This window comes from Lepeophtheirus salmonis, chromosome 2, assembly GCF_016086655.4.
Source record: "Lepeophtheirus salmonis chromosome 2, UVic_Lsal_1.4, whole genome shotgun sequence".
NCBI classification, from domain to species: domain Eukaryota; kingdom Metazoa; phylum Arthropoda; class Copepoda; order Siphonostomatoida; family Caligidae; genus Lepeophtheirus; species Lepeophtheirus salmonis.
In genome coordinates this window covers 27588464-27608257 of record NC_052132.2, presented here as the reverse complement: position 1 = coordinate 27608257, position 19794 = coordinate 27588464, and the positions used below count along the sequence as shown (strand labels likewise).

Sequence of the window (19794 nt, the reverse complement as noted above, 5' to 3'; positions counted from 1 at the left end):
TCAATTATTTGATATCTTGATTTCCTCAAGGTCCAAATGTATATTTGAAGTAACAGATGCATTTCATTTTAGATTTTTTAAATAAAATATGATATTTCATTAAGTCGTTTTACATATTACAAAAATTTCAAGTTAATAGCTTGAAAGGATAAAAATTTGTAAGGATTTTAATTTCAATGCCTTCAGGTTTTTCTCTACAAAAAAAACCTTAGTAATAATTAACCATCTGTATTTAAGCTTATAAAAGGAAACCTATATACATTCCTAGCTTGTGTTACTATTATGCTTTATGTATATTATCTAATTTGCCATTTTATTACATAATATGACGTTGGTGAATTAAAGAATAGCAATAAGTAAAAATTATAGCATACATGTTTTGTAAAACATATTAATATAAGACAAAATGTCATCCACCTATGTTCAACGATGTAGGCACCCATAATGGAAACACACACAAACTCTACTTTATATTTATAAAGATAAACAATAAGATACTATTTAATTTTGAGAGTCAAGGTCCCACAAGACGTTAAAAACGCATAATCTACGTTTAATTTAATTTTTTGTGAACAGATGTGAATTTTTGAAATTTTCTCCAAGAAATTTAAGACTAAATTTACTTTCAGAATTTAAAAAAAAATATATAATATTTGAAACATAATTTTTCAAATTTTTTCTTAAATTTAATATTTGAAATTTTTTTCAGTTGTAAACACTGTTAGCTTTATGCCTAGTTAACTGCATGTCTCTCAAGAAGCAGCATGTAACTTGTTGAGATTTCTAAAACAATATCCAGTAAAATATTCTAATGCTTGATTCTCTGTAGTGTCAAAATGTACAAATTTGCTCCATGATATCTCATCTACGATTAAGTTGCTCACTCGATCCTTTTCGTCCAAAGTGTTACATCTCAATGCCAATAGCCTTAGCAAATTAGGACAGAACCCCTCATTCATGTGGAACTTTGATATTCAGGCCTGTATTGATGAAACAGCAGGTAGTTTGAACTTTGCCGAAAGATATCTGTAGTACGATGAACTTTTGTAGTAGCCGCTGACAGCAACAGTTTTGAATTTAGTTGTATAGGAGCATTCGATCTTTTCGACTGTATCACCGAGCTGAATAGATATAAGGAAATGTTGCAGTTTAGAAGAGATTATGCGTTTCAATTTTGTCGGAGGTGTGAAGAGTTTAGCCTTTTCTTCCTGCTGCAATCTTTTTATCGACCCATTTTTTAGATTGATATGTTGTCTGAGTTTTAGTATTAGAGAAATTCTCTGGATTTACCGGGTGCAGAGACTGTAGAGACATCCATGCAAATGTTATCTGCAAAAAAAAATGTCTTTTAAAGACCTATAATTTTTAAGTCTTCTTATAAGTAAATATCATAATCATACCTACTGAATGTCTTTCAAGTAAAGTCAAACGAATAGAAATCTTGAATATGTCGTAGAAAAAGACGGCGTTGAGGAGTTACTTTTGGGGGAGGATTTGGTACATCGAACATAGTGGGAATTGCATTAGGTATCAATCTTCTTTTTCTTTGTTTTGATGCAGCACTCATGAATATTCAGTCCTCTAAATGCTTATCACAAAGTCAAAGACTAACGTTGCATGACTCCCTCGACCTACCTCTTAAATTGGCTCGACGAGAATTCTGAATCCATCTTTTGCAGATATTATCGTTAAGAAGAAATCTAAAGAAATGCAAACGGTTGGCTTTCCAATTGTTGGAATAATTTATCGCAGCAAAATAAGTTCCCTCGGCCGTTTTCATTTTGGATTAATGACAATGAAAAGTATATGAGCTAAGTCTTCTTTATTGAAGTAGAGAAATGTTTTATCAAGGCATTAAAATGTGGAAGCAATATTAAAGTGTCTTTTAAGGGGCTTGAAGTTTATTAGAACCTACTTACCTAATTAATGATCGTTAAAATATTTAATTTTTTGAAGATTTATTTACTTATCCGTCTTGTTGATACACACTGAAGATTTGTGGTGGTAATGTCCCAGATTTTCCACTAGCGCTTTCTTATAGCTAGACCTCTATATGTATATGCTCTGTGACATCAAATTGAAAGTTCTCGCAAGCCCGATTACATCATGGTCTAACCTAGTATTTCTATTAACCGTGTATCAGAGTAATTGTAAAATGAAAACTGACGAAAATTTAAATCTGCAACAAGATTAGACCTCAATATTTCGGCAAACCTGAGTGCTCATCAGATTTAGCTGACAAAACTGTAAAAGATAAAGTATATGGCCTCCGAATCCAAACGCCTTACTCCCATTATTGTGTGCCTCTATACAGGGCACACACCCAAAGACACAAATAACTGTGGATAATGATGTTAATTGATAAGGTGTCCTTCAAGAATTTTTAATTCGGTTTGTCCAATTTGGTTCATGGGAACAGAATTGAACATATATTTAGCATCGTAACTATAGTGTGCGCTTTATACATATATAGCTATGATACCTACGAATCTTGAGTCAAAAGAAATAGACAATTATCTAAAAGAAATAGAAAAAGAGATAATGACTTACAAAATCATAAAATTCATCCCAGTTGACGAAACCCCAGGTGTATGGTGGAAGGATAATTTAAATAAATTTACAATGTTTCCAAGTTAGCTTCATTATATCTCTCAACCACATCTATATCTGTATCAAGCGAAATAGTTTTTTCGACACCTGGTGATATTTTGACTACTTATCGGTCTATGTTTCTTACCAGAAAATTCAAACAAGCTCATTTTTTTGAATTTTTTTTTATAAATTCAATAATCTTACATAGTATTAAAATTATTTATATCTGTGTGTGATGTACGTCCCGCTTAGAAAAAAAATCATAAAAAGGTATTTATGTCAGACTTTACACATAAAATAAAAGAAGTTCAGATTTTTGAGTTACGTCCGTAAGGAAATGTTTAATTCTGATCAGACCAGATTCCTACGCCTTGGAAGGAGAGTTGATTTTTTTCTTCATACAACAAGATCGATTCTCCGTGTCTCAAAGTTTTTTTAAGGTATGGATTGTTGATTCGAAAATACACCAACAAAATTAAAAATAAGAAAACCAATTATTGAACTAACAGAAAAGGGGAGGCCGTATATTAAATACGAATTTAAAAAGGGAATTAGGGGGAGGATGAGCGAGTTAATCCCAGTATGTATCTTCAATCTTCATGATAATGGAAGAAGGAACACGGCAAATTAGCAATGGCAATAACAATTAATATATCCAACATTTGAAAAAATAGCTTTATATTTACTAAATTGCATTTTGAAACGAGTCAAAAGGTGATGCAAATTTGATTATATTTACATGAAATGGACAAAAACAACAGAAAATGTTCTATACGAAGAGGTTTTACAATAGAAATTTACCAATTATGTTATTATTGTTTACAGTAAATCGTTTTAGTTTAGAATTTTAACATAAATAGGCTTAATATAAATAAAATATTTTTAATTTTTCATTGTCTATCTTCAAGACAGCGTGTTCGTGATAGTAATAATATAAAACCCTTGTATATTTTATATCAGCCTTTGTTTTTTAGAGAAGTTTAGTAAATTTAGGAATACAGTATATGGACAGAAAATAAAATAATAAAGAATAAAATATCAAAAAAACTTAAAAAACTACATTAATTCATTTTTTTGCTATTATACCGTACCGAACTGTGTACCGAACCGTGGGTTTAGAAAACCTAACCCAGCTCTACGAGGCAGTAACCAACATGTACAATGAGTTTCTCATCAAGGCATGTCCCAGGCTCAGGTTGGAAGCTATGTTTAAAGCTAGAGGTCAGTTTTGGATTCTGCGCTTATAGATAAATTTGATTATTGTCTTTAATTCATTTGTACAAAATTCCTCCCTCCCCCCTAATTGTTCCCCTGTGTAAAGAATTCCTCATGAAAGGATGTGCCAGATTCATGACTAGGTTGGAACCTGTGTTTGAAGTTTGAGGTGGTGGTTCAATTGAGTGACTTCACTATGAATCCCGTCATGTAAGAGCAAAAGATTTGTGAACTTCTGAATTAATTTTGGGAAATAAATTTTGAAACGTGAATGATTTGATATAATAAAGAAATAATGATGATATTAAATATATTTTAGGTGCCAAAATGTATCTGGTGTAAAAAATACTTTATAAGAATTGTATTCTGAATATAAAGCGGGAAAAAACCCCTCAATCATTCAGCAGGTTAGTAAAAACTGTCTAGTGGTTACCAACTCTTTTCCTAAATTATCATATACTAGAATATATTATATTTTTATTGATTTTAGTTCCTATAATTTTTTTTTTTTTTACAAGACCGGAATTTTATGATTAGCTCCAATAAGAAATGTTGGAATATTGTAATATAAAATGATGCATCTTTAGTATCCTATTATGTCCATATTACCCGAATGTTTCCGATTCCTCAGTCTCCAAGACAATTTTGATGGCAAAATGTATCGGTTGCCAGGTTTAACATATTATTTAATGACCTAATAAACAATACTATTTAGAATAATGGTTATTATTGTAAGCATTTAGATGTTATGTTCATTGTTAAACCAGTATTTTACATGGTTGGCCATTGAACAAGTAACAGAATGGGCTATTCATTAAATGGCATAAACCCTATCACAATCAGTCAAAAATATTCAAACTGATCTTGCTTTGTTACCAATACCATTTCCAGCTTCAATTCAACAAAAAATCCAATCCTTATGATCTCTTGGTCTGCATTTGAAAGGGCATTCACTTGCTGAAGTAAAGCCTATTGTGGCATTCAAGCTCACTACACTTCCAACATAATTTCCAATGCCCTCGACTCTTTTAGTTGGAAATGGAGATGTTCGAGGATATTTTTTACACAAATAAGAATCATGCGATAGAGCTCTCCATTTGGCCCAGGGCCATACATACTTGGATAAAGCTACTTGATCATATCCTCCTAAAGTTCGATTTATATATGCAAGGCCCGATGTGTCCTACGAGGAATAAATATATCATATTTTAATAAGTTTTACTGTTAGAGATATTCGAAATAAAAGTAAGTTGTCTTACTTTGAATAACTTCTTAAAGGATGATTTAAATTCTTTTCTATGACGATCGACTTTGACAGCCCATGTTCCTCCCATAATGGTGGTTGCATGGGCGGGGTGATCTCGCATAACGTGAAATGAATACTCATCACTTTCCAAAAACGTCTCTACAGCTGATACTTCCCGTTGACTAATACGAGAGTCCAGATCTCTAGATAAAAATAAACTGACTTGCTTATCCAAAACTGGAAGGAAACGCCAAAGTAATGGATAGAGAACAGACGAGTTTCCCAACATTGGGATTTCAGTAATATCACACAGATCCAAATGTGAATTTGAACAGGATATATTACACAGCTTCTTAATTGTGTCCGACTCTCTTGCTATATTGGGTAATATTTTTATGATGTAATCATTATTAACAAGTGAATGTTTATGATTCATCATCATTGATGCCTTTCTTAACTCACCTTGATAATAGAGCCTCATTACAAATCCGGGATAAAATTTGGATATCAATCTCAAATTCTCAGAAATACCCTCAAAATATTCTCGATTAAGCTTATTCGTATTCTCAGGATTGGGTTCATAGAAGGTAAAACCAATTACTTTTTGATCTGGGCCTCTTTTGAAAGCATTGAAGCTACATGTTGTATCATTTACACTCAACTTTTTACGGGAGACATCATATCTTTCAATGGGAATCATTTTCCTTTTTATTATTCTGGAGCAATCACAAGGAGGATTGAAAAGCTCGACAAATGAGGGATCTATTTCTGTAATAGAACAAGATAATCAATTTAAAGAATGCCTTACAGGATTACAGAATCTGATCAACTGATCAATCTGATTTCTAGGGGTGTATGGGTCTCAAAATTTTGATGTCAGGTTCCGTCCTTATCCTTAAAGACAGGTCCAAATCGGAAACAAAAACCGCCCATACAACAGTCTTTAATTAATGAAGTTATCATAAATATCTATCAAGGATGTCATCATAATCAATCATCCTCTGGGTTGTTCAGCAAAACGTGTACTGCTTATTAAAATTAATTTTCTCATTAAAGCCATGAAAGGAATAAACAATCTATAATAAAAACTTCGTCATCTCGATATCATGATTGAGCGAAAGGCAATGCATTTCAAATCTTTTAGATGCTGAAGTTGAGGTAGCGAGGAAGATTTTTTACATTTTGAAATGTTCCAAGAGCCTGATTTCAAGGAGCCCAAAATGAAGAATGATAGAGAAGACCTCTTCAGGAACGCAGTAAGGGGAGGACACAATTTAAAAAGGGAAGTTCTGCACCTATTACATGGCTGGATTTAGGTCTAAGGAGATGTTTCCCCTTCCTCCCAAATTTGAAACCGCTTGACCTTGCTGAATTTATTTTCTTTTGGCTATTATTGAAAATAAAAAAAATATTAAAGTATTTCTTAAGCAACTTCTTGAGTCCACGCTTTGCTGCCCAAGTCTATATAGTTATAAAACGCTTTAATTAAACTTTAATTAGTCCTTAAAGAAGAATCATGGCAAAATATTCACCTTTTTTAAAGATAATTGAAGTTTTAGTATACTAATCAAAACGGAAAACTGTTTGGCTTAAATGATTTTACTAATATATTAGGGAAAATGATGCCTGGAAGTAGTTGTTTTAAAATTTGGGACGTTTTTAAAGCACTGATATAAGGAACGAGACGTGACATGGGACTTAACCGACTCAAAGTCCAATATATATTTATCAATACATCATTAATGATTTGAAAAACCATGCCTGTAGTCTGAATGTAGTGTTTTTCTATATCCATACTGAGGTAGCGAATATATTAAAATGCTTAATAGTGTAAACCCGATTAACAGAAATATTTTTGTCTGCATATCCATTGTCTTCTTATTAACCCGTCCTAAAAGAAATTAAATAAATGAACAATTATTCATATAATTTATTTCGTATTTAAATTATCTACATTAATATATTCTTATAATTGTAACGGTATTATATATTTTATTTCGAATTATTCTATTAATTGGTTAAAATAACTCCAGAATTTAGTACAACTTGTCGATAGACAACATAATAAGAAGTCCTCTTTTTACCATAATGAAGATACCTACTAAAACTAACTCACTAATCCTCTTCCTAATTCCCTTTTTTAATTCATATTTAATATACGTTCTACCTTTTTCTGTTAGTACAATAATTCGCTTTTTGCATTTTAATTTTTTTTTTTTTTTTTTTTTTTTTTTTTTTTTTTTTTTTTTTTTTTTGCTGCATTTTCGAATAGAGTACCTATCACTTAATAAACCTTTTTTGACACAGGGAATCGTTATTGTTTTAAGAAAAAAATCAACTTATTTGCAAAAAAAAATCCCTCAACACCCCAAGAATCTGGTTTGATTAGAATGAAATATATTCCATGTACGTAACTCAGAATTCTGAACAAATTTATTTTATGTCTAAAATCTATTTATTTCTTTGTTTTTGAAATCAATGCCCTGGTTATGAGTTTTTATTAGCAGAAATAACATACAACTATAATATTATATTATAGTACCTAGGTTTGATTGAATGTATATATGTATGTCCCTTCATAAAAACGCATAGGGTAGGTTATTTATTTCAAAGTTTATTTGAGTTAAGGGCTATACTTCATTATGATCAGACCAGATTTCCGGGCTCTGGAGGGCAAGTTTTTTTTTTTTTTTTTTTTTACTAATAAGTTGATTTTTTTTTCATGAAACAAGATTGATTTCCCGTGTCTCAAAGTTTTTTAAGCTATGGATTGTCAATTCGAAAATGCACCAAAAAAATGTTTAAAAAAAAGCAAGTTATTGTACTAAGTGAAAAGAAAGAACATATATTGAATACGAATTAAAAAAAGAAATGAGGAAGAGGATTATCGAGTTAGTCTCAATATGGTTGAAGAAGGAAGGAGGTCAAAGGGATGGAAGAACTTCAAGTGTTGTCTAACGACAAGTTTTACTAAATTCTGGAGTTATTTGAAGCATTAATAAACTAATTTGAAATTAAATAAATAAAACGGGTAAATCCTAACGTTAATTTATAATATTATACAATAGCATTAATCTTTATACAACATTTTCAAATAAAACCTACATTTATATACATATGGTTACATATTTATGTATAAAAACCAAAATTAATTGAAAATGTACTATTTAATTCACTGGATTTTTACTTTTACTAAGATATTTATATAAAAAGAATCTCATCATTAAAGAAACAAAATAAATTTATCATTGTTGTACATAGTTCTGTCCAGGTATTGATACCCTTAAATAACAATGGTGTTATCTTTATTCTAGTAGTACGCTATCTAAGAAATAAAAACAAGCATGTGAGCCTAAAGCTCAGCACTTCATATTAAAAAATAAAAGAAAAAAATCGGAAGACTTTCATCTTCTATATTAATAAAGCAAAGTTTGTCTGTCATCGTCTCATTTTTGAGTTTGGACTTGATTTCTTAGAACTGCATGACAACTTACAGGGAGGACCCGCAGGGTCTGTAGTCTTCCCCAAATTAGGGAACGTTTGCTTTTAACTAGAATATTTTTCGTCACTCGGGAAAATTATGGAGCAGAGCAAAAAAAATTAATTTTTTTTGAATAACTATAAATTTAAAAAAAAAAATTCCAAAAAAATTAAAAACCAAGCCGTACCTAAAATATATACCTGCAGACACTCCTGATTTGATCTAAGAAGTAACCATATAGTAACGAGCGTGTGTAACTACAGCTCAGTGCTTCATATCAAGAAAATAAATTAATAGGGAAGACTTCAATCTTCTATAGTAATAAAGTAAAGTTCTTTACCGATGGATCTCTTAAATATTTTGGGGGGAGAAATGAGAAACAAGTAAAATTGCTTACGTTTTAATAACCGAGTTGTAAAAATTTCCATGACTTGAAGTCTTCTCCATGAATAATCTATCCGAGTGCTTCATAGAAACAGTGTATACAGGACTCGTCAAACTGATTTGATTTCACATTTTTTCCCTTACTATCCAAATCTCCAAGGCAGGAACTTCTTCCTTTTAAGGAAGGAGCAGAGGAACAAGGCAGGAACGTTAGAGTGTAATTTATCACTTGAAAGTAGTGCTTCATAGTAGATTTTTTCATTCTAAAAAAAACTTAAAAAAACCAACTGGTGTAACTGAACCACAGGCAGGTAAAAGAAAAAAGCAATATGTACATATATACTTATGTATAATAACTGTTCTAGATATATTTCAATCTACAATTCTATCAGAATAAAATACTTACATACATCATGAGTTTGTAGAGTTTGACAATCTTTTCAATAATATAATATTTATAATATAAAAATTTCAAAAATCTATAGCTGGAGACAAAAATTTATTTTTTTAGAAATTGGAAAAAATTCAAATATTAAATTTTTGGAATAAAATAAAAAAATTTGCTTAATTCTACTTTAAAAAAAAAATGTTATCTATAGCATCGTTGTTTATCTTTATTAGTGATTAAAATCTAATTTTATGGAAAAATTAGTTTTAAACTATTAATTTTTTGAAAATAAATTTTTACACCTATTTAGATTTAAAAACAATCATGCTGAGCAAAAAAAGTTTCCAGTAAAAAGTAAGAATTGCTTAATTTGAGGGTTCCAGACAAGTATCTGTCTAATTTTGATTTTGGATTACCTAAAAGTTACTCAAATATTTACGTGTTAGGATTCGAACCGTTCATGATCAGAGAAAATAAGAGATTGTCCTAACTTTAATTATTCACAATGTACTACCTAAAATTGTCATGTACCATTAAAACTACACCTTCTAGGGCAATACATGTATACCTATGCAGGTGAATACAGTTTGAGTAACAAACATTTCAATTTTTTTTTTTTATGTGTGTGTATTTTGTATAAAATTACATGCATTCAAGAGCCTTTTCACTCACTATCATCGATTACTAAATAAAGAAAATTAAATTATATACCATATGGCTACATAGATTTTTTTATACATAGCATGAATGAAATCAAATTTTTATTTATGTGTTATGCTTGGATTAGGAATGACTAGGGGTTAAAAAAATATTTTCCGTTTTAAAGAAAAATGTGTTATGAATAGATTAAGAAAAGTGCCAAAATATGAAGGTTTTTATAATAATTACTATTATTTTGTTTTTGAGGATTTTTTTTCTCAATCCCTTATCATAATAAGAGATTGATTGGACGACTAATGAGTAGATATGGGTTTTTGTGAGAGTGCGAGGAGTAGAGAATCATATGGTATACCTGAATGAGGACCCTTGCCAATATCAACTTCTTGTTTTATGATTTTGGAAGGAGAAAATGAATTAATCCTTTAAAGAGGAGAACCTTCTACATTTAAAATAGCATTACTGCAAGAAAAAAATTGGAATTATATTTAAATTCATATATGTTTGTTTTGTCTTGGAAAAAATTACTTGAGATTAAACGGCAAAATAATAATTTAAAAATATTACTATTATTGCAATAAAAAGAAAGTGTAAACATGGCATAACAGATATATATTTAAGAAAAGTAAATAATTACTGTACTTTAATTTGGTAGTTATCAGAGAAATGAAGAACAAATATATCCTACAAAAAATTACAATTACATAAAAAATAAGAAAATTAGTGGTGTATATAATTCTGAGTAATTTATCTAATTGCACAAAATAATATGATCTTGTGCAATTTCATTACAATTATATTATATTTGGGCTATCAAAGTATAGAATACTAAAAAAAATTATACCACAGCAGCCACTTCCCTCAGCATTATGAACACTTTGTAATATCCAAAAAATAAAAAGGTAGTTTTAACTCCACCGCCGCCGCCGCGTTTGTAGGCATGATAATATTGTCTTGCAATGAAATAACTCACAATGAAATTGCTTCATCATGATATTACACTCAGGAATTTAGTCTGCAATCTTTTCACACCAATCATTTTACGGGATACCCTATATTAAAACAGCTTGGGTCGAGTTCGCAACTCGTCGTTTTCAATTATGATTAGCATTAAATGGAGCCTGCTGTTTGATAGGAGCAGGAAACTTGAATAAACAGAAAATGTGATTAAAATAATATCGGAGTATGTATGGGGGGACACCCTCCCCCAGTCTCTCAAGATTTATTAAGTGAGAATGTGTACTTTATAATCGTAGTATTTAACAAAATACTATTTACATCCCTCCCTCCCCCAACTGTGTAACAATTTTCAAATTCTGATTAAAATTAAATAGCTTAATTATTATATTCTTACAGGATCATTATGTGTTTTTTTTGTTGTTTTTCCCCCTTTATTCCTTAGATTGAGTATAATTAAAACACTTATCTGAACACTTACTAATTCAATAATTAATTAAACTTGAATGATTGAAATTAATTTATATTTCGATATATATAAAGCATAAACAATTAATTACAAAACAAACCTGAGCTCTCTAACTTGTATATAAGTCGAGAAAATGACACTTGAACGTGGTCGACCAATTTCCATTCGCACACTCCAAGCAGTGAAGTGTCTCATGGACAACCGTCTACACCGTAAGAAAGTCCGAAACATTGGAAGTTGAACGTACAGTCCTAATGCTAACCCACTCAACTAAGACTTTTATGTGCATATCGAGGGGAAGGCCTGCAGTGTGCGTCATCCAAACATCGAGTCCCTCAAAGCTACTCTCATCCAGCACTAGATTCTATGACAGTGAACATCGTCTGTAGCGGCCCCCTGGCCTTTCACCGCCACCTGGAAGCCATTGTTGCTACTGAAGGCGGCTACATTAGTTATTAAGAGAGCTCAGACACACATCTATTTATAGTACTAATTTTGTTGAAATTCTATAGTTAATTAATAAATAGTATTTTCTTGAAATTTAAAATTCAAAGGGTTTTGATTTCAATGGACTTTTTCAGTTAATATTTACATTCTAAGTATATAGAATGGTATCAAGAAAAAAAAGAATGCTTTAAGTGGAAAAATGGTGCTGATGTAGGCTATAAATTATTCTTTGTTACAACCAGAGCTTTTTAACGCATGTGTTGGCTATAAGAAAACACTACATGTATTTTGTTGACATCTTAAAAGAATCCTGACATATAACAAAGAGGGATATGGTCGGTCATCTTTATTTTTGCTTCTGTATCCCTGGTTTTGGAAAGGAAAACAGTAAATAAATTGCTGGCGTCCATTCTACACTTTGTTATTATCTTATCTCTGTTATTTCTTAAATAAGTTATATCCAGTTATCAAAGTAAGTGTAAATAGTAAAAAATCATTTCACAAATTTTTATGGTAAATTATAAGGATGACTAAAAATATTGAATGTTGCAAAAAATAATCCTGTGGCCTTATTTCATGAGAAGGTAAACTGATGTGCTGACGGGAAGTTACCCATATTACAGAATAGCTGATAAAAATATCTCCATTCACTTGATTTTAAAATGTACATTCCTTATAGCCTACTTAATATATACATATGTATATCATCTTAAAATAATTGTGCATTTTTTCCACTTTGACACTTTTCCTTTGCCATTTTGTCCCATAATCATATAAAATACAAAAGGTAGTTCTTTTAAACGTTCGCAATTTTATCTGGCCTCATCAATCCCCTAAAAATCTATTTTAATACAAACCAAACATACATTAATAGAGAGTAAGTTCAGTAGAAATGTCACCCTACCACGTCAGTTACTCATTTGGCTTCTTTAAGTCAGGAAAAAAAACGTTGTGCACTTTTGTGCAATTTAAATTGTAAAATAGACAACGCGTTTTTGGCTAAGAGGTCGGGTGCACAACAGAATTCGTCCAAAAATTCAGAAAACATGTCGAGTAGGATGGTGAGAACCCACTGACGATGATTTTCCAGAAGCCTTGTTACCCAAAATGGGTCAAAATCGTCCTGAGTAGTTGAATAAAATAAACAAAACAAAAAATGAGTGGAATCCCGACCAATCCATGAATGCAATTGCATACAGCATCAAGGTAGCGTCCCTTTCAAGTGCCCATTGTATCATCATTGAAGACCTATGGTACCGCAGCTATGTACATTGTAAGAGACAGCTGCAAACCCTGTCAAACAGAGAGAAAAGGGTAACCCGAACCAAGGCTTTGATCAAATTAAAAGAGAAGTCTCACTTGAAATATCTTGTCTGGTTCTTCTCAGATAAGAAAAATTTCAGTAATACGAAGAAACATAACTCAAGGAACAATACCTGGTTGGAAAAAAGTCTTTATAACGTCCATAAGATCATGAAAGCAATGTACCCACAGCAAGTTATTGTTCTTGGGGTTGTTAGTAGCGAAGGTCACGTTATGCAACCCTTAATCTTCGAGCAGGACCTGAAGGTCAATGCCAAGGTCTACATCAGTGTTCTATATACCTAAGTCTTACCCTGGATTCCCAGTATCATGAAAGACCAGCTTTAGACTGCAATACAGGCATTACAGACTTTACCCAGGTGGACGGTAAAAAAGGCAGTGAGACATTTCCAGTGAAGTGGTGAACGTGTGGTTCAAATTAATGTCGACCTTATTGATTGAATGTCAAATTTATGTTATAATGTTAATTGTCGTTAAAATTTTAATAAAATGTGTTGAGAAATAAAGTCACAGCTGCCTTTTACTTTTTTTCGGCTTGCAAATCTTTAGATGACCACCCTTTACGCGTTCATTTAATATATCTTGAGAAATATGCTCCCTTAATCCTCCTACAAACTCCGCTTATGACTATGACTCGAGTCTTCATGTTTGAATAAAGGAATCTAATAAAAGACGAACACTTCATATTTCAACTTGCATTAAATAATTATCTCTCTTTAAATTTGACTTGAGGGTGATTAATAAACTTTTATTAGCAAAATAATGTCAAACAAGCGAATTTTTCAAATTCTTTTGCATGTAAACATCAATTAAGTACATTACATATGCTCCAGGTAATATGTAATGATGTTAAGTCTTTAAATTTATGAGACGGAATATTTGTCTTGTCAATATACAATGTATAGCATCTCCACATTATGATCGAAGACAAAACTAATTAAGAAAAGGGATGTCTTGATATGATTTTCTCGAGGCATACTACATTGTACATGTAATGCAGGGAAGCCAACAATTTAGGTTATTTTTATTGTTAAAACGTTTTAAAAAAAAAAAAAAAAAAAAAATTGTCAAAAAGTTTTTGTCTCCTCTAAAACAACTTATTTATCAAATTCAGCTTCTATAAAAATACAAAAACATTCTTCCAAAATTGTGATTAAAAAAACAAACAAAAAGCTCGCTTCAAACGAAAAATCTGCGCACGACCTTGCCCCCAAAAAAAAAAAAAAAAAAATGTGGCAGAATCCCCATCAATATATAATAAGTAGAGTAAACATTTTTGAAAAGAAAAAAAAAGAGTACGAGAAAGACGGGAGTAATACATATGGTACTCCTGAATATAAATTTATCATTTTTTTTTTTTTTTTCAAAAACCAAGCCCGACCCTTCCCCCTAAAAAAAAGGAATATATAAATATATGACGTCCTTGTATATGCTAACGCTGATCTTTAAAGGATTATTTAGTGTGTATAATGAGATGTGTGTCCTACAACCATGAAAGATGATCATGCATTTACCTAAAAGACTGTCTTGAAGCCTCTTATAAATCAAAGAATTTACCTTCTACCTTATTTAAATATAATTTGTCAAATGTTACTTAAAAAATAATATCATGTACTTTAATTACTATTGTCCTACACAAAATAATGACAGATTTCCCAAATTTGTATTATTTTAATTCACACTAATCCTCATTAGCACTTCTGGATATTGTAGAGTGTTTTTATGTTACGTCACAATTTTGATGTCGTTCATTTTGGGGATCTAAACAACCAAGTTTTATATACATGAAATCTCTTTTTCCCTTAATATTGAGGAAAATATTTAATTATTGATTTTTAGTACATATTAGGTTTAATGTGATTCTAATATCCGTGTTTATGATTGGCATCAACTCGTATTCAATGCGAATGTTAAGATTTATACATTGGTATGATCCAGGATGTTTCAAAATAAGAGGAGGTTGGCTGATTTTAAATCACTACTCCTCCCTGATCTGATATCATGCTTGTTCCATGAGTCTTTTCGAATATAAATAATCCATCATGTCGAACAATAATTGATAACAGATATTAATTATTAGTACTTCGTCCATTCGATTGAATCACTGTCGTGTTTGTTTATTATTTAATTTATTAAAAGTAATAGAAGGGTAAAAGATTCGAACTACATGCTACTGTGTTGTGTTCATATATATAATGATTAATAATGAATATGCCTAATAAATAAAAAAATATTTTCTGGAAAAGAACAATAATTAATTAACTTATACGACATATATAGCAGTTGAACAATAACAATCGGGCAATTTATCCTACAATCTTTTTTAATTGAACTAAAGTATGCAATCCTATATATCAATATAGTATTTATTATGTTTATTATGTTTGGGGCAAATGTCCTAAATAAATTTTCGGCGAAATGTCCGTTAGGCAAATTGTTCTTCCGCGAATTTTCTGTTCCGCAAAATGTTCTTCGTCAAATTGTTTTTCGGTAAAAATGTTATCGCCCATTTGTCGGCTCACGCTTTATTTTATACATACATATATAAAAGATAGTGTTTGATCTGTATAATAACTGAAAAGACTGCAGTCCCATCAGTCCAGGCCTTCCTTCCCCGCCTGGAGACCATCATTTCCACTAAGGGGGCTACCTAAGAGAGCTCAGACACTCATCCACATATTTATAGTGTTGAAATTCTAATGTTAATTAATAAATTATATCTCGTTAAAGTTTAAAATTCAAAGTGTTAAGATTTGAATGTACCACTCAGTAAATAAAACAGCTGTAATGACGTAGTTACTAAATAAATCATTTCAGTCCGGGAAGTTTCATCCCAACCTCTTTCACAGAGACAAGATACGATCTTAAGCTTGATGTAGGAGATGTGTGGCTAGAACGTATTGTTTTAGATATACTACATTATTTTCTTCGTTTTTATATCCTTCAATCCTAGCTAAGGGTGAAAAATAGCTATAAAGATAGCTAGGACTGAAGGACCGTTGAATGGTAATAAAGATTGGAGAGTTCTAGGACGGATCCAACACTAATAACAGATGAGCAATATTATGCAGGATGGATTCCTTTGAGTAATATTTCCTATTTGATGCGTAGGTATGTTCGTATCTTCTTTTTGTGTTGTTGTGTATATTTATCCACATTTTCAAAATACTGCTGTACCATGTGTGTGTCTATATATTATATGTACTTCTTGTACTCCAAGACCGCATTTTTTTTTTCCGTTTAAATATTCATTTCCCTCATTTCATCCAGAAATGCTTTAATGACAAAAATAGAATTCTTTTCTCTTTACCTTCTTGGATATGAGGAAGTAAAAAGCTTCAAAAATTTAAAAAACAAAGAATAAACAAAGGTTATTTTTAGAAATCTTTAAATAAGTTTAAACGACATCTTACTTTCTATCATTCTCTCTCTCTCTCTCTTATCCCCTCTTCTTTCCTTTCTTACCCATATGGCCATCATGGGTTAAGTGACGTAGTTATTATAATTAAAATGACCCCTCATGACTATAATTATATCTCTAAGGTTTTTGTAGTAAGATTATTTTTATTTTGACAAAAACAATATATTTTATGTTCGTAATGATGACACAAAAATTCTACATGTGCATCAAAAAGTTGTAGCAATGATGCTGTTTATGTAGTACGTCAACATAAAAACAATTTTGTACAAAAATGAGATAATATCTTATTGCTTTATAATTTCATATTTGAGACAATAATTGTCGTACTATATAAATTTCTGGGATGAGTTAAGATACCTAAGAATTTGAGCATTGGTTTAGAACTTGTACTATATTTAAGAGACTTATATTCGCCCCGATATGACATTTTTTAAATATAGCCGATCAATTTCTCATTCTTTTATTGTGGCAGTCCATTTTATGACTTTAAGTGCAATTTGTGACACACCCAACGGGGGAATTTGATCATTTGCAGAGGAATGCAAAAGTAATCCAGCTTCAATTTTGATAAAAAAAAATTATATCTTGCTTTTGTGTTAAGGGGCATCATATAACCTACATGTGTATAATAATTTATGGCTCTAACTTCTACCCTCAATGTCTCATCATCATGTTCTTATTCAAGAGCAGAGAGAGGATGAAGGAAAGGGTAGGTAACGTACCTAGTAGACCGTAGCCAGTGCAAGGTGACTCTCTTACATATGTTGAATATCTATTTTTTCCCCGGGTGAGGGAATATTTCTTGAGCAACGCGCGTACTCCCCCAATTATTTGAATTACGTCTGGGTTTGTGTATAGGTAGGGGAGGTTTTTTCCCTCTCTAATAAGTAAGTAATCCTATATAAATTCCACGTGAGCTTGCATTGGACTCATCATTTGTTTTGAAACATAGTAGGGATCAAGAGAGGCAAAGAAAGAAAATGCCGGACTCAACATCATCTCATAGACCTGTAGTGCGTAAAATTACACCGGAGCAGAAAAACTTTATTACCAATTTTGACCACTCCTCGAGTTCTTTAAGAAGTAGTAGTCCCAAATATGGAGGATCCAAATCTACTTCTTCTTCGTCTCCCTCCACATCAAGCCTTTCTGAGCGATCAGGCTATCTTAGGAAAACATCTCTTAACGTGAGTCTGAAACATATTTAAGTCCCTTTTTCTCGAATGTACTCTGGAAGGATTTATCGTCTTTGCTTGGTTTTGACTTGGATCATAAGAGCAGTGAAAATACTAAAATATAGATATTCGAGTTATTGGCTCATGATCTAATGCAGGGCCAGATAAGGATTGAACTTACATCGCCTCATGTTTTATATGTCATCGTCTTTGAAAGGATCCAATGAGATCATTATTATAATATTTCTTACTATTTCTTTATATCATTCAGAGAGATTCTTATATGGAAGAGAAGGTCTTGAGATGGATTGCTTTAATCCTTGAAGAGAAACCTACAAAGAACTTTGACAAGCTTATCCAAGATGGTTCCGTGTTATCAAAGTAAGTTTAGAGCTTTTTACGTTTTATAAAAGAAATTATATAGATATAGGTTGATTTTTTTACTAATTCCGTTTTAAATTATATTTTTTGATGGGGATTTTACACAAATATATAGAGTGATTATTAGAAAAGACTAATATAATCCCACTTGCTTTTTGTTTGCAGCTTACAAACATATATATGCCGATCGAATTTCTTGAACTCTAAGAGTTGGTTGGTTAATAAAGGACTTTAAATAAATATATATATCTCTTATTAGTTGAATTAGTGAACTACTCTCCTATATTTATTGCAAATGATAATAATTATTATTAACTTAGATATTAATTAGACTTTTTCCATCTTAAAAAGGCGACAAAAATGAGATTCTAGACAGAGTGACACAAACTTTATGAGTCCTAATTCTCTCTTCTTCTTGTTCATTCCAAAGGGTAATGACGTCTATTGTCTTCAATTCTGTTCCATTAGAGGACATAGATATCTCTTGGGGCACTAATCCTGCTCATGACAGAGTCAAGAAGTTAATTAGTGAAATGTCCAAATACGGCGTTAAGGATATTTTTGATCCTGAGGATTTATTGGAACTCAGAAATGTACCCAAGGTTACAAAGTGCTTATATGAGCTCTCCAAATTGGTATGTTATAACAAACTCTCTTTCTCTCTGTATCTCTCTGAATATATCATGTATCTTTAACTATTCTGTAATTTTATTTTTTTTAGGCTACATCCGACAAACATAATCTACTAAATAGTCAAAGAACATAATTTTTAATCATATTTATATTTTGGTCAGACAGTGTACTTCTTTAAATTTGTTACATCCTTGTGGATACAAAAATATTTTGAATAAAATTTCATTAATATTTTTTATTTATTTTATATTAAGATAATTATTTTTTATTAGATTTGTAAATATATTTGTTCCTTACATTACAAGTGCTCGTTATTTATTGATGGTTAATTCTAGGGATGTATCGGATCGCGGCTCTGAACCGGTTTGCAAATCTGCTAACTGAGAAAATAACTTTCAAATTAACCTTACCCTGATACGTAAATTTTTAATAACTAATCAAAAAGAATAAAGCGTTACCGAGTGGCAAATTGAAATTGGAGCACTTACTAATTCAATAATTAATGAAGGTTGAAATTAATTCATATTTCGATATATTAAAGCATAAACAATTAGTGACTCTGCAAACCAATCTGAACTCTTTAGCTTACGTCCAAGACAGAAAATGACACTTGAACCTGATCGACGATTTTCCATTCGCACACTCCAAGAAGTTGGGGCCTCTAGGATCACACTTTAGTCATCAGCAAGTCCGAAACGTTGGAGAGGAAGAAAGGCTAAACTGGACCTGGAGGTGTTAAAGAAAACAGCCTAGGACAATCCCTTCAAGTCCATGAGGACTCATACAAGAGATCTCGGGATTCCCAACAAAGCTGTCCAGAGAACTATTCAAAACATGGATAGAAAGAGCCTTGTGATGATGGAGAGACCACTTTTGAGACCAGCAATGATAGAAATCCATCTCCTCCGGTGTCAGACTCTTTTGAGCTATTTTGAAATCTTTTTTGACACTTTTAGCCCTCCTATATTTTTTGGGAAGGCTTGCAGTGTCTGTCATACAAATACCGAGGCCCTCAAAGTCACTGT

General features: G+C 31.4%; 2 protein-coding genes and 1 long non-coding RNA gene across 3 annotated transcripts; 1 reads left to right on the top strand and 2 right to left on the bottom strand.

The window, feature by feature from the left end:
* Nucleotides 1-277: 277 nt before the first annotated feature.
* On the bottom strand, nt 278-2033 carry LOC121113506 (uncharacterized). Its single transcript, XR_005863067.2, has 3 exons — nt 1920-2033; nt 1401-1820; nt 278-1329 (listed from the first exon to the last, which is right to left on the bottom strand). It is a non-coding gene; the product is annotated as an uncharacterized lncRNA (long non-coding RNA).
* A 1249-nt stretch (nt 2034-3282) lies between these two features.
* LOC121113507 (uncharacterized) lies at nt 3283-9072 on the bottom strand. The gene is made up of 5 exons (XM_040707299.2): nt 8932-9072; nt 6815-6944; nt 5516-5821; nt 5067-5428; nt 3283-4990 (listed from the first exon to the last, which is right to left on the bottom strand). Exons 2-5 carry the CDS (start codon nt 6846-6848, stop codon nt 4706-4708), a joined length of 987 nt encoding a protein of 328 aa, XP_040563233.1. The 5' UTR covers nt 6849-6944; nt 8932-9072; the 3' UTR covers nt 3283-4705.
* An 8460-nt stretch (nt 9073-17532) lies between these two features.
* On the top strand, nt 17533-19073 carry LOC121113508 (uncharacterized). The gene is made up of 4 exons (XM_040707301.2): nt 17533-17767; nt 18027-18136; nt 18567-18771; nt 18858-19073. Exons 1-4 carry the CDS (start codon nt 17561-17563, stop codon nt 18900-18902), a joined length of 567 nt encoding a protein of 188 aa, XP_040563235.1. The 5' UTR covers nt 17533-17560; the 3' UTR covers nt 18903-19073.
* Nucleotides 19074-19794: the final 721 nt, after the last annotated feature.